Source organism: Bos indicus x Bos taurus, chromosome 8, assembly GCF_003369695.1.
Source record: "Bos indicus x Bos taurus breed Angus x Brahman F1 hybrid chromosome 8, Bos_hybrid_MaternalHap_v2.0, whole genome shotgun sequence".
Lineage (NCBI taxonomy): Eukaryota > Metazoa > Chordata > Mammalia > Artiodactyla > Bovidae > Bos > Bos indicus x Bos taurus.
In genome coordinates, this window is record NC_040083.1 from 28,484,711 (window position 1) to 28,500,321 (window position 15,611).

A 15,611-nucleotide genomic window follows, 5' to 3' on the forward strand; every position below is an offset into this window, starting at 1 on the left:
TTTAAATATAGGTCTCTGCAATATATTTTATAAATTTGGGGCTTCTGACTGGTAGTAGTGGAAATTTCTGAGTATTCAAAAATAAAGAGGTTATTTTCATTTACTTATGTGTACTAGTTTGTTTTAGGTAACCATGAAGACAATTATCAATAACAGCTCAAATGCCCTCTGCTCTGTGATAAATTTCCCCCAAACTCCCAGGAAATTCATTTCTCTTTTATGACCCCATAGCATTTTCTTTAAAATTGTATTATATTACAATATTTTCTCCTCTCTTTATATGCCTCTCCATGTTGAAAGATCCTTTAGGAAAGAAATCATATTTTAATCAATTTTATATCCTCAGGACCCACAGCAGGAAGTTAGCAAGTACTTAGGGAATGAATAAAGGAACAAGTGACTGACTGAATGAGAGGACTAACTATAAAATTACAAGCAGACTCTAAAAATACCAAGAGGTCTAAAGAGTAACTATCTTTACAGATTTCACAGAGGGAGTGACTGGGAAGAAAAGCATTGCCCAAGGAACAAAGGTTTGGGAAATATGTGATACCGTTGGTATTCTCAACACTTACATATGCAACAAATTCAGTACTTCCACTGTTTACTGCCAGATTTCACTCTTAAAGAAATAGGTGCCTCCTATTCTCTACAGGTTTGGGGCCACTTTCGTCTTATAAAACTTTTCCTAACACAAAAAGCAACTGTAAAATTTCTTTTAGGTGAACATTTTTCATTCTGTAAAGAACACATACCTTTGACATCTATATGAAGACTACATTTCAATATCATTTTGTGTAGAAAAACTGTCTTATCACAAATTAATAGAAGAAATGATGGAAATTTATTTGAAATTTTACATTGGTTGATTAGTGAATGAACAGTTTTAATTTCTCCTAACTCTCCTTCAAAGTAATTTATAGAATGTCCTAAAGATATGCAATATACACAGAAGTAAGAATCTGGAGACTTATAATCTTTTCCCACACTAATTGCTCAGTCTATGATATGACTAAATCACAAACTGCAGTCTGCTCATCTATAACGGAAATTATTAGATAAAACCAGTGATTTTCAAATTGCATTGTGTGTTGGCAGGGAAAGGGTTAAAAGAACATGATTAAAAATTTGCACTTCTTAAAGAGAGTTCAAAAGAGAGTATTACTATATGATTTGTAAGCATCTTTTAATATCCAAAATCTAACTATTCTATTTCTTTATGTTATTAAAGACTGCTAATAGTCTCCCATTTTAAACTGGAAAACCAAATGCCAAGTGTATATATGTCCTTTAAAAATCAAATAATTTATGCAATGGAAGTCACCTGACTCTAATTCTAATAGTATCTTTTTGAACCAGTTGCCCATATTGTCACGTAACTACAAATGAAACATGGCTTTCTACGAATTATTTTCTCCTTGAGTAGGCGAGTCAATTATCTCACTAATGTAAATTTTAATATCATAAGCACTAAAAAGACATATTGAAGGATCTGAATTATTATTTTTAAATACCTGGACTATAAATTGTAACTCTCTTCTCTCTGCTTCCCATTGTTCTGCTTGTAATCTAAGCTCCTCCAATGCTGTCTCTCTGATATGAGACTCCATCTCATTCTTCTCCTCCTGATGTTTTTCCAACGCTTCCTTTACATGAATAAAATCTTGCTTTACTAGTTGATCAATAAAAGTTACCTTTCTTCCTTCATCCACAATTTAAACATAAAAAGGGCTTTCCTTACCCATAGACTATTAAAACTCACTACAATTTATGTTAAAAGAATTAATAGAATGATTATATTTTGACAATCAGAATAATATCTGAATAAGAAGCTATGATTACCCATTTAATTCAAGCCACATTTCATATATGTAATCCATATAATGATAGATACAGGTAGATATAGATACAGATATTGATAGATACAGGTAGATATAGATACAGTATTGATAGATACAGATAGATATAAATACAGATGTTAAATATAGATATTTAAACCAATCTTTCCAAAAAACTTAGCTGCAGGGGACTGAACAAAATGCATCCTGATAAAAAGACAAAAACAAAGTAGACTGTCGGGCATATATGTAATCTATATGTAAATCTGTATGTAAAGGAGATAATATGGAAAGCTCTAATTTCCTATGAATATCAAATATTTGAAAAATGAAATAAAACATTTTTAGGTCTGGACTATTAACTAATTTCTTGTTCTACAGATAAGCAGTATTTGCAAGATGCTTTTCTTGAGTGATTTTCTTAGTTGAGCTACATTTACAGGATCTAATTTGGTTCAAAACATTAGAAGTATAAAATGCAGGTTTCCTGAGAAGCCCAAGTTTCTAAACTGTAGGGTTTAAAACTCAATCTGCATTAACACAAGGAGAAAGATTCTGTGGTTTATGTGAGAGAGAGGGAAAACCTCCCCTGTCCTTATAAACTGTAGCATGGATCTGCAAAGTAAAGACTGCCCTCCCAACACTACTGGAAAGCCAACAGGGAGAGCCTTGAGACCTTTTCCCCTTAGAGGAAAACAGTGACTCCTCTTTATTCCCAAAGGTCTCCATGCAGATTAGTTCAAAGCCAATCGTGTAAAATCAAAGTTCTCCTACCAAACAGATGCTCAAGATCACATCAAGATCCATAAGAGATCCGAGATGCAAGCTGACTGACTATAAGGAATGCTGCCACCATTTCTCTCCTTTCCCCGTAATTCTAAGACATTTTACGAGGGGCAGTTTATATAGAGCAGCCCAGGAACTCGTAGTTCCAGCTGTCACTAAACTCCCCTCATTCAAATACTAATGCAACCCTTGTCTATGTCTGGCCCCGTTCCAGAGTCTAAGAATATTACAGTAAATAGAAGAGACAACTGTGACTGTTAGCAAGCAGGAAATCAAAAGGAGACATGCTGACAATGGAAGGGAACCATTGTGCTAAAACTTTTACATTTGGCAAATGCATTTGTAAAATTATTTTTAGTGAAGATTTATTTCCAGTATTCTGAAAGTCATTTACACCCTTGGTAAATGGAAAGCATTTTTACCACATTTTTTTTTTTTAATTTAAATTGGTAGTTGAAAAAAAATGGCAAACACAAACAATTCAAAATCTTTTAGGTGAGTGGCAACTTCAACTTTAAACCATGCTTTTACTTTAGAAACTAAAAAAGAACAAAAAAATGGGAGGATAAATAGCTCACAATAATTTCAGTAAAAGGCCATATATTTCACCTACCATGCCATATACAATGTACTCTACATATATAATGAAGTTTATATCAGATATATACAAATTTTTCTGTGTTTATTGTATATTCAGGTCAAAATCTAGGACCCACATTTCTAAAATTCCAACTTTTCATGCTGCTAGACCAAAAGGATTGTGGGTTCTTATCTTCTTACAATATTCCCACATAAGTGGGTTTTTTTAAAATTTTGATCAGAGAACTCAAACTGTTTTTCACAAAAGAAACAGTATATATACTCACATATTGCTAAAGCATATTACAAAACAGACCTGCAAATATGACCCTAAAAAAAAGAAGAAAGGGAGAGAGGAAAGGAGTTGGGAGGAGTAAAGAGGAAATCAGATTTGCTTGCTTTCTGGCATTTTCCTTCCCAAAGATAACTTCAAATAATGTATAATACATATAAGTTGTATCCGACTCTTGCAACCCCATGGACTGTAGCCTGCCAGGCTCCTCTGTCAATGGGATTCTCCAAGCAAGAATACTGGAGTAGGTTGCCATTTCCTTCTCCAGGGGATCTTCCTGACCCAGGAATCAAACCCAGATCTCCTGCATTGCAGACAGATTCTTTACTGACTGAATTACAAGGGAAGCCCATAATACATATCTGCTGCTGCTGCTAAGTCGCTTCAGTCGTGTCTGACTCTGTGCGATCCCACAGACGGCAGCCCACCAGGCTCCCCCGTCCCTGGGATTCTCCAGGCAAGAACACTGGAGTGGGTTGCTATTTCCTTCTCCAATGCATGAAAGGGAAAAGTGAAAGTGAAGTCGCTCAGTTGTGTCCGACTCTTAGCGACCCCGTGGTCTGAAGCTTACCAGGCTCCTCCGTCCATGGATTTTCCAGGCAAGAGTACTGGAGTGGGGTGCCATTGCCTTCTCCAATAATACATATCAATGAATATTAAATACAGAAGAATTTCTTCATGAAATATTTACCTGTAGAGTTTTCTCTAGTCTGCTTTTTTCTTTCGTAAGTAAATCATATTCCTGATGGCAATTTTGAATTATATTGTCCCTTTCTTCCAAATCATGTTCAAATCTTCTGCACTCTTCTTTCCATTTCTGCTGGGAAATCTGGAATGCTTTCTCGATCTCATTTGCCTTTCCCTGAAGTTCTACATTCTGAGCTATTAAAAATATAAAAGAATAACAGGTATATTTACAACCACAAATTAAAACATAGGAGCTCAAAAACCTAGGCACTAGAGCTGATTTCATTTACAATATCATCTTAAAACATTTAACCACTTCATACCAGTCTACATTGAAAAGTTCCTGTCCCAGAACCTATTTTATATATTCTCAATCTCTTCTTCCCCTCCAGACAGAGGTGATTTTGCCATGAATTGGTTATGACATATTCCTAGAGCACATCCAAGTTTAGGTGCACCAGCTGCAACTCAAATGTTTTTTCTCCTATTCAAGAAAATAAATGTTTTTTTTTTTTTAAAAGACAGTTAAAAAAAAAACTGGATACTCTTTTTTTTCTCTTAGTTTTTTTTTCTTTTCTTTTTTTTTTTTAATTTTATCTTATTTTTAAACTTTACAATATTGTATTGGTTTTGCCAAATATCGAAATGAATCCGCCACAGGTATACATGTGTTCCCCATCCTGAACCCTCCTCCCTCCTCCCTCCCCGTACCATCCCTCTGGGTCGTCCCAGTGCACCAGCCCCAAGCATCCAGTATCGTGCATTGAACCTGGACTGGCGACTCGTTTCATATATGATATTATACGTATTTCAATGCCATTCTCCCAAATCATCCCACCCTCTCCCTCTCCCACAGAGTCCAAAAGACTGTTCTATACATCAGTGTCTCTTTTGCTGTCTCATATATAGGGTTATTGTTACCATCTTTCTAAATTCCATATATATGCATTAGTATACTGTATTGGTGTTTTTCTTTCTGGCTTACTTCACTCTGTATAATAGGCTCCAGTTTCATCCACCTCATTAGAACTGATTCAAATGTCTTCTTTTTAATGGCTGAGTAATACTCCATTGTGTATATGTACCACAGCTTTCTTATCCATTCATCTGCTGATGGGCATCTAGGTTGCTTCCATGTCCTGGCTATTATAAACAGTGCTGTGATGAACATTGGGGTACACGTGTCTCTTTCCCTTCTGGTTTCCTCAGTGTGTATGCCCAGCAGTGGGATTGCTGGATCATTAGGCAGTTCTATTTCCAGTTTTTTAAGGAATCTCCACACTGTTCTCCATAGTGGCTGTACTAGTTTGCATTCCCACCAACAGTGTAAGAGGGTTCCCTTTTCTCCACACCCTCTTTTTTAAAAGACTTGATAGATTACAAATTTTGATTTTTGACTTGGCAAACAATACTTGTGGCATATCTCATACTTAAGACCATCACAAAATTGAGGTTGTGAACCTTAAAACTAGAACTCTTTGCTCCCCTAAAGTTAGGCTCAACCTCCCATCCTAGTATTAACTCAACAATAACTATCACTTCCGAACTCACTATGGCTGCTGTTCTGTTTCAGCATCTAGAAAAGAAGTAATGAAAGGCTTCCAGGTCTGTCTTCACCACCTACCACGTGATTAAACCTCTCTGACTCTCTAACACTCAGTGGGAATAAAGTGCCTCCTAGTTACATTGCTGTAAAGATAACACGGGAGTACCAGTGATGGACAGGGAAGCCTGGCGTGCTTGGGGTCGCAGTCCATGGGGTCGCAAAGAGTGGGACACAACTGAGCAACTGAACTATACTTGTTAAACAAACCAAAAAAAAAAAAAACACTATTTGTAGTATTATTTCTAATTATATTTGTGTTTTAAATGGATCATGTATTCAAAGGGTTCAAAATACAAAAGTTATTTAAAAGACACAAAAAGTCTCCCTCCCATTCAGTTACAAGTTTAGCATCCTGTATTGCAAGTAAATTTAAGGCCATTTTGATTCCTGTTCCTTTGCAAATGGCTTATTTTTCTTTCCTTTTCTTTTCTCTCTGAAAGCTTTAGAATCTTTACTTTGTCTCTATTTTCTGGAATTTCATAATGCTGTGCCTTCACGTGTCTTGCCTGGAGAATCCCAGGGACAGAGGAGCCTGGTGGGCTGCCGTCTATGGGGTCACACAGAGTCGGACACGACTGACACGACTTAGCAGTAGCAGTAGCAGCATGACTTCACGTGGGTCTATTTTCTTCCACTGTGGTAAATATTCAGTGGGCCCTTTCAATATGGTAATTCATATCTTTCAGTTCTGAGGTGTTTTCTTTTTAAGTAATTTCATTGATCATTTATCCCTTTCTGCTTTCTCTCTTATCTCTTTCAAGATCATCCACTATTCAGACTGGTCCTCAAAGTTTCTTGCCTTTTCTCTTTCATCTTTCTACCTTTGTCTCTAATTTGGGGAAATTTTTCCCACCTTCATCTTCCAGTGCTTTTGTTGCCATTTTTCATTTCTGACTTCATATTTTTAATTTCTAAGAGGCTTTTATTTTCTTTACATCCCCCAGTTCTTATACCTTGGACAGACCATATTCTTTTTCAGCTGTGAGGGTATTAATAATGCTTATTTGTTAAATCTGCTCCTGGCAGAGTTTTTGATTCTTCCAGATTAATGCTTTTCACTCCGTTTTAGAGGATTTCCCCAAGTATCTGCTAATTCTTGGTTATCTGTTCCCAATTAAGCATAACTATAAGGGTGGCACATCTTTTATATACTCACATAACTATTGCCCAGATTCTGAGCTTGAGGACAGAAGCTGATAACCGTGTTCTGATAAATGTGGGAAGGAAACTCCCTACCTCACTATCATTAGGTTTTTCTCTTAGCTTGGTCAGATGACCCATGGAAGGGTCTTCCAAGTTCCCACACGGAGTGTAGTAATCTCAAGGCTTACTTTTGGGAAAGTCAATAGAAAAAAGAATCTAGAAGCAATAGACCCTCAGTATTCAGTAGTAGTATGTTATCTTCCTGGTTTTGCCAGTCTGGAAACCCTGTATTTTATCTTCTCCAGATATTAAGCCCCCAATCTACACTAGGAAGTGGGAGCAATCCCAGAACAGCAGGCTCGTGGGAAGGGCATCTAAGAACATATGTGGTTCTAGAGCAAACAGCTATTAACTAACCTCCTTTATTTTACTGGGGCTTAGGATTCTGACATCTTAAGTCTGCTAAGTCAGTTATCCTTCGTCCACTTGTTTTTCAACTTCCAATATTTTCTCTCTTGTCTTGTCTCCTCTCTCAATCATTATGAGTTTATCTCTTTTAAAATCCCATAAATTCATTAGGTTTTTTCCTACTCTACCCTTAATATTTTATCACAAAAATTTTGAAAAATAAGGTTTAGAGTAACAGAGTATTGTACAATGAACACCTATGAACTTCAGACTAGATTCTATGCTTAACATTTTGCCATATATATATTCTTTACACATTCATCCATACATCTATCCATGCATGCATTCATTTTCTCCATCCATCAAACCATCATAGTTCTTATACATTTCAAAACAAGGTGCAAATAAAAGTAAATTTCAATCCTGAATAACTGAGCATTCATATCAATAATTAGAATTAAAATATATAATTCAATTATTTTGCAGGTAAAATTTACATATAGTGAAATTGATTAATCTTAAGTGTACCATTCAAAGAGATTTGATAAGTGCATACACTAATGTAGCCCAAACCCTTATCAAAATAAAGAACATTTCCTTCAATCTGAAAATTTCCCCCTACCTTTTTCGAGTCAGTCCCCCCCACCAACCCATCCTAAAGGTAACCATTGTTCTGATTTTTTTCAACAACAAATAGTTTTTTCTGTCCTAGAATTTTATATAATGGAATCATACAAGAAGTCATATTCTGTGTAAAATTTCACTCAGCATAATATTCTTGAGGTTCATTCAAGTTATTGAATGTATCAAGAGTTAGTTCATTTTTATTGCTGAGCAGTATTTTATCCAATGAATATACAAAAATGTTTTCTTCTTTTGTTAATGGACATTTAAGGTTTTTCTCCAATTTGGGGCTGTCATAAATAGAGCTGCTATGAAATTCTTATACAAGTCTTTTGTGGACAAATGTTTCTCAGAGAAAATACCAAAGAGTGAAACTTCTGGGTCATTGGAGAAAATAATATGCTTATTTTAAAAGAAATTGCCAAGTTTTTTTCTAAAGTAGTTGTACCATTTCACTTTCTCACTAACCAAATATAAGAAAGAGTTCCAGTTGCTCTGTATCTGAACATATTTGGTATTGACAGTCATTTCTGAAGCCATCTGATGTCTATGCAGTGACAGTCAGTGTGATTTTAATATGTATTTCCCTGATGACAAGTGAGGGGAAGCATTTTTCATGTGACTACTGGAATTCTATCTTCCTCTGCGAAATGTGTGTTGAAATCACCTGACTTTGGGCAAGTAACTTTCCATCTTTCCTGGACTTCAATTTCTTCATAATTAAATAGAAGTCATTAACTTGTATATCTGGTGCCTTTCAAGTCTTATAATCCTAACTGTCAGACAGTAGTGTAGTAATTAAATGTCAAAGGTAATCAAAATTATCTTTGACCAATGGCCAGACCAAGACTAAGGATAGTAAGCTTTATAATACTATAACTTTGACATTTGTTGAGTCCATGCAATTAACAAAGCACTTTTGTTTTCTCATTTCATTTTTAAAACTGTTTAGTTTCAAGTATCAGTATGTGGCAGAATCAGGACCTAAATCTAAATCTTATGAATTCATGTTCAGTGTTCTCTTCATTAAAATTAACTGAGTATAAGAATGTTCAGGGAAACACTATTCTTAATAACCAAAAACTAAACACTACCCACTACCACTGTCAACAAAAATGGATGAATATAAGTGTGGTATGTTCACACTATATAGTATTAAACATCAATATTAAGTTCATATGACAATAGGATGAACTCATGAACACAGTGTCGAGGGAAAGCAGCCAGACACAAAAGAGTACATACTCTATGATTCCTTTCCTATAAAGTACAAAAAGGAGGCAAAATAAATTAATTTCCTGCTATTAAAAATCAGGATAGCAGTCATCTATGTGGAAGACTTTGATAATTTTCCATTCCATGACCCAGGTGCTGGTTATAAGTCATACACATAGCTAGGCACATTTCTTTACATATATTATACTCTGTGGTTCCTATACCTGGCTAATCAACAAATCAGCTGCAATGCTTCTTGAACATATAGATTCTCTGAGGCTAGAGATTCTGTTTCAGATTATATGGGACAGGAAGCCCATAATTCTTTTTTAAATCTCTATTTGATTCTACTGATTGTTCATGGAACAAGTGCTCTACAAAGTGAGTAACAGAATTTTGAACCTCTTTCTATACATATACAAAAACATTAATGTCAAGTAAATGAATGTTCACATAATTGCCAGAAAGCATACACACAACAGCAAAGTCTGTCTATCCAAAGCCAGTCATACCTCTGCTCTTATACGGAATCCATACACAACAGGGAGCAATGATATACAATGACATTACAACCCTAAACATGGAAAGAAACAGAAGTAGTTTACCACAGAGTTTTTCTTGTATCCTGTGTGCCTCAGCTAGCCTTTCTTCAGCAGCCCGTCTTCCGAGTCCAGCTTCCTTTCTAGCAACAGCCAGGTCGTACTCCAGACTTTGTCGCAACGCCTCTCCTTTTTCAACCTCGGATCGCAGCTTGGCAATCTGGCTCTCATAGCTTGCCAGCTAAAAGCAGATTTCTGATATCATGAACCAATGTTAAAACATGTCTCCAAGATTATGAGACCGTGTACTCAAACACTTAAATTAACACAGAAATTTGTTTCTGTAATATTTATAAGACAAGAATTTACACATTGTTACTTCCTAAAAGACTGGAAAAGAAGCACTAACCTATCAAATAACACTGATTAATTTTCTTATTCTAGAGAATCCACTAAAGAACAAAAATTAAAATGAAAAAAATTCTTATATGAACTTCGTATCCAAAATAAAGAGAAGTTAAAAGGTTTTAATCAGAAATAGTCATATGTAAAAAAGGCATGACATATAGTAAGCATTTAAAAATTCATTCTCTCCTTCCTTTCTAATCCATAATTGAAACCAAGAAGCTAAATATTTTATAAATATTTACTTGATAAATATTGATAAATATTATCTATATTATTTCTCTTGATTATGATATTACTGATAGAGCATAAAGTAATAAAAGTACCAATTCTGCAGGTGTTTTAATAAACAAATATCTAATTTATCTACTATTTGCAAGAGTTTGAACCAGATGATTTATAAAGTCCCTTCCCACTCTTAAATTCTGTGATCTAAACAAAGATTCATTAAATGATATTAAATACTTGCTATATCTCAAGTACAGTGAAAGTATAAAAACAAACATTATAGAGCTCTTGATCACAAGTAATGAAATACTATAGAAAAGCATAAGGGATTAGTTTTACAAAAGAGGTAAAAATATTATGATAGTTCAAAGAAAATCAAAATTACTTATTGCTGGAGGGAGAGAAAGAGATGGCAGATGAGAGAGAACGTTATTATAAAGGAAAGCACAGAGCCACTATATCAGGCTAGAAATAATGGTTCAATTACTAAGAAAGAAGAAATGACAAAAAGAATTTCTAAAGGGCAACATCAGAAATTACCGTTAAGTAGCTGTGTCGCTGTTAATATGTAGAACACAGAAGGAGTTACACTCTTTCTAGCATATAAAAAATAATTTTCATTTAAAAAATGTTTTAAAAATAACAACTTCACACTTACACTCACAAAATAAGAATCTATAATTATCTTTTAATATAGTAAGTTAATGAAAAAATAAAACCTTAATTACACATTCAAGGTAACTCCATTAATTTCAGAATCACTCCATCCCTCAGGAATAAAGCTGTTAACATCTGGGCATTCCCAGTTATGCCAGTCATTTACCTGTTTGCGCTCAGACCCACTCCACCCCCTATCCTTCTCCACACTGCTCTGTATTCCAGGAACTACACGGGCCATGATGACTTGACCATGGCTTCTCAAGAGTCTGAGTCAATAAGAGGCACTGTGCTGTACCTGAGGACAGGAAAGGAGAAGCCAGGGTATTTGTCCCTCTCTCAGTCTACCCTTAGTAGCATCTCTTCCTTGTGCTTGCAAATACTTCTGGATAGGCCCTCCATCCATGGCCCTAATTTTTTCAACCTTAGGAGTAGAAGTGGCTTCCTAATGTTACTACCCTCTGGGTCACCTTAACATCCCCCATTTGTCTCTTTACCTCTGCTGGTACTTGTGTAATCAATTCCATTTGGACATCAAGTAGTATTACTCTTAATACCAGAAATAGTTTCGAGATGGGTTCTCTGTTCTGTGAGCTTGGGGTTTTTTTTTAAATTTTTAAATTCTACCTATAAATGATATTGAGCTTCCCAGGTGGCTCTAGTGGTAAAGAATATGCCTGCCGATGCAGGAGACTCAGGAGATGCAGGTTCAATCCTCGGGTTGGGAAGATCCCCTGGAGGAGGAAATGGCAACCCACTCCAGTATTCTTGCCTAGAGAATCTCATGGACAGAGGAGCTTGGCAGGATACAGTCCATAGGGTTACAAAGAGTCAGACACGACTGAAGCGACCTAGCATGCACGCATAAATGATATCATTCAGTATTTGCCTTTCTCTGTTTGACTTATTTCACTCACCATAATGCCCCCAAGGTCCATCTATGTTTTCACAAATGGCAAGAGGCATTCTTTTTATGGCTGAGTAATATTCCATTAAATATATGTATTGTGTGTGTGTATATACAAACATTTTATTTATCCATTCAGCTATTGATGGACACTTAAAGATATTTTATGCCAATCACCCAGTGTATTAGTATTAGTGTTAGGAGCACCTGATAAGGCAAATATCTGGCCTTAGTTTTTAGATGCTGCCTTGCTTTATAATGGACACATTTAGAAACCATATGGCTAAAAAAATATTAAATATTAAATTAATACATATGTAAAATATATATGTAAAATCATCTAAACATCTAAAAATCATCTAAACAAATAATTGAAACAATAAGAATGTATAGTAATTGGAGCTAAACCAATCATAACTACCTATTTTGAGAAAGTTCCCTTTCTTCCATAAGATAATTTCCTATCTCTTTAATGTGAACACATAATTCAAAATATTTTGATCATATGAAAGGCAGTAAATGTATGTTCTGCTAAGAGAAATGTGATAACTATAAATGTATGTGAAAGAACATATTTAATGGATGAATGATTATCACAATACTAATATTCTCAAGTAAAATGTATGTTTGGTTTTAAAAAATATGTTTTGGAGATTATGAATAATTAGCACCCATTTAACAAATACAACTTGATATTCAGTATGTAATAATACAACATAAATAAAAGCAATTATTACTTCAATTATTTAAAATTATCTCAACTGCCATTAAAAATACAAATAAAACAGTTACATACTGATCACTTGTCATTTTAATCATAAACCATCATTCCTTAGATAAGCTGAAAAAAAATATTTATTCAACACACAATTACTGAGGACCTACTATGTGCCAATAAGCAACTCAGGAGGTACACAAACAAAGCATGGTCACTGCGTTCAGCTCTCAGGAAGCTTAAGGACTAAAGAAGATTAGGTAAGTGTGAAATAAATGTTCTAGCTCTAAAATATCTGTAACAACATATTATGGAAGACCAGAGAAAAGAGTAATTATTTTCACCTTTAAAAGGCTTTAAAAGGTGTCCCAACAGAACAGCATTGGAATTTAACAAAAACAGAAGGAAAATACACAGTTTACGTTTGACTGTCAATAAATTACAACCAGTATTACTGTTCACAGGCACTTCACAAGTTCTATTTCACCTAATTATCTCAACAACCCTTAGGACCAGTGTTTCACAAGGAGAAACCAATGATGTACAAGGTAAATAACTTGCTGAAGGCCACATACCTTGTAAATGGAAGGACCAAGAATGATTCCAGGTCTCTGTAATTCGATATTTTTTTCACTACATCAGGCTACCCAAGCTGAGCTTTAAGAATGAGTAAGATTTAAATAGAGAAAAAGAAGAAAACAGAGAAAAAAGACAACAGACAGAAGAGACATACACATATAATTCATGAATTATCCTAGAGTAAAAAGTAACTACTGTCTTTGGAATATATGCATATACATGTGAAATACATGTATTTATATACACACATGCTAATAAAAGATATAATGATATAATTTAAAAAAAAAACTACAATAATTCATGAATTATACTATGATTAAAAGGTCCATACTTAAATTTAAGAGGCTGTTCCACGACTGAGACCATAAGGAACCTACATTAAGATTTCCAAAATGTCTGATTTATAAATATCCCTTAGTCACCAAACATATACATCAATGAACACTTTTGATCAAATGTGATCGTTAATTAAAATAAAATTAAGACAACATACAAATAAATACAAAAGTTCATTAAATTTCTACTTTAACACTCTAAAACAATTCCATTATATTTAAAAAATCATGTTATATTAATTTCCTTTTTAAGCACGAGAATGTTAAAGTGATAAATGTTGAAACAAGGAGTTTCTAATATGTGAAATGAATCTAAAATAATCAAACTCTACGTTTAACATTATATAAGAAGAAAATAAATTCTACCTCTGCATTGTGCTTAGTTGTTATTTCTAATTTTTCTTTCTTAGCCCGATGGAGTTTCTTTCTGAGATCAGCAGTAATATCCAAGTCTGTTTCACTTTTAACCATTTGTTTTATATCAGATGAGGCATTCTTCAACCTATCAAAAGAAAATATAATTCTTATTAAGTAAATTTCAGGCACTTCTGGTATATCTGATAATTTACTTCTCAAAAAACAGGGGACATGCTATGGTCCTTGCCCGAAAGAAATGTTCCAGTAAAAGATTGATTGCAAAAGCTAAGACAGAAATGCAAAGCAGTATATAAACAAATCACTGCCCACTGGGAAACCACCACACTGTTCAAGATAGGTTATTCAAGGTTATCTCATCCTACCACAAGCTGACAAGTTTTGGAGACGACTGAGTTCTTTCCTTACTACTCTTTTAAATAACATGTTTAAATTATGCAAATAAAACACATACTACAAAAAGTATAAAAGAATACAGATTCATGCTTTAAAATGAAAGACTAAAGCACTCTCTTTTCCCAAAATTAAAATTTTAACCAAAAGAACAGCAAAGAGAATTTAGAGATATAAACTCAAAAGGAGAATGAAAATAGGAGATGAGATAGTAGCTATAAAATATTGGAAGTTGGAATGCAGGTGGATAAGTGGTGACTGATTGACATAAGCAACCTGAATTCAAAGCCAAAGAAGACAACTGGATTTACACCAGAGTCACCAAAAAGCTCACTTCATTGGCAACATCCTTTAAAATGGGGGTAAAACTAGAGCAGAAAACAGAAGAATTGGTTGAAAGTCTGCCAAAGAAATAATGAGCTCCTCAGATCCTCTACCCTATACACCACACACTGGGTATTGATTTCTTCCCCACTCTGGCAGAACACTAGGGGTTTAGTCCCTGGAGAGGATAAAACAGAACATCTCGGGATATCAGATACAAATGTGGTAAGTGTTCCACACCAAAAACAAGACATTCAAGTAAAAAGATATATAATAAATTAACATCCTTAATCTTCTAATATTTATTGTCTACCAGAACACTGGCAACCAAAACAGTGACTGAAGGATCTTCCCTGGAGAATCTAACCAGCAGGCAAAAAAGACCTAAAGAGGATAATGCTAGAAGTTTTCCAGCCAAACAGCTTAATCAGATCAGCTGACAGAGAATACCTCACACACAGAGCTTCCTATCATCTTTTTAGGCCTTTGCTTCTAAATATGAACAGACAGCCAAGGATCACCAGAAACTAAGCAGCATTTAACAAGAAAGACAGAGACCACAAGGGGCAGGGAAGAAGTCAAAGATTATTCCAGGGAAATATAACTTTAAACAGAGAGAAAGGGAAAATCCCTAACATTAAAATGCTCAGAAAAATAGGAAGAGATAAAAAACCCATAAAACAAAAACTAGATGCAATTTTAAATGAAATATTCATCAAACAAAAAAAGAGAGCTCTTGGAAATCAAAACACAAGGTAAAAAATGAAAAACGAACTAAATGAAAGAAAAACATCCAAGATGCCTGAAAAAATCCCAAGCAAAAATAATTGCCACTTCAGAATCTTACGCTCAATAAGTACCGTTCAAAGCCAAGAGTATGAGAAAGACTATTGCAGTTCTGTAAGACATCAAACCATTTACCTACAATGAATTTTCTCAAGGGGATACTGGAGACCTGCTTCACCAAAATAAAACC

General features: G+C 34.7%; 1 protein-coding gene across 6 annotated transcripts in view; it reads right to left on the reverse strand.

The window, feature by feature from the left end:
- The window catches only part of CCDC171 (coiled-coil domain containing 171), a 341,520-nt gene that overhangs the window by 308,137 nt on the left and 17,772 nt on the right, over positions 1–15,611 (reverse strand). For 5 of the 6 annotated variants that reach the window (XM_027549190.1, XM_027549194.1, XM_027549191.1 and 2 more), the window contains 4 exons: positions 13,910–14,045; positions 9,784–9,958; positions 4,187–4,377; positions 1,515–1,646 (listed from right to left, as the gene is read on the reverse strand). In XM_027549190.1, coding sequence (XP_027404991.1) covers positions 1,515–1,646; positions 4,187–4,377; positions 9,784–9,958; positions 13,910–14,045 — 634 coding nt within the window. The remainder of the gene's footprint in view (positions 1–1,514; positions 1,647–4,186; positions 4,378–9,783; positions 9,959–13,909; positions 14,046–15,611) is intronic. The other variant, XM_027549195.1, reaches the window with a different exon arrangement.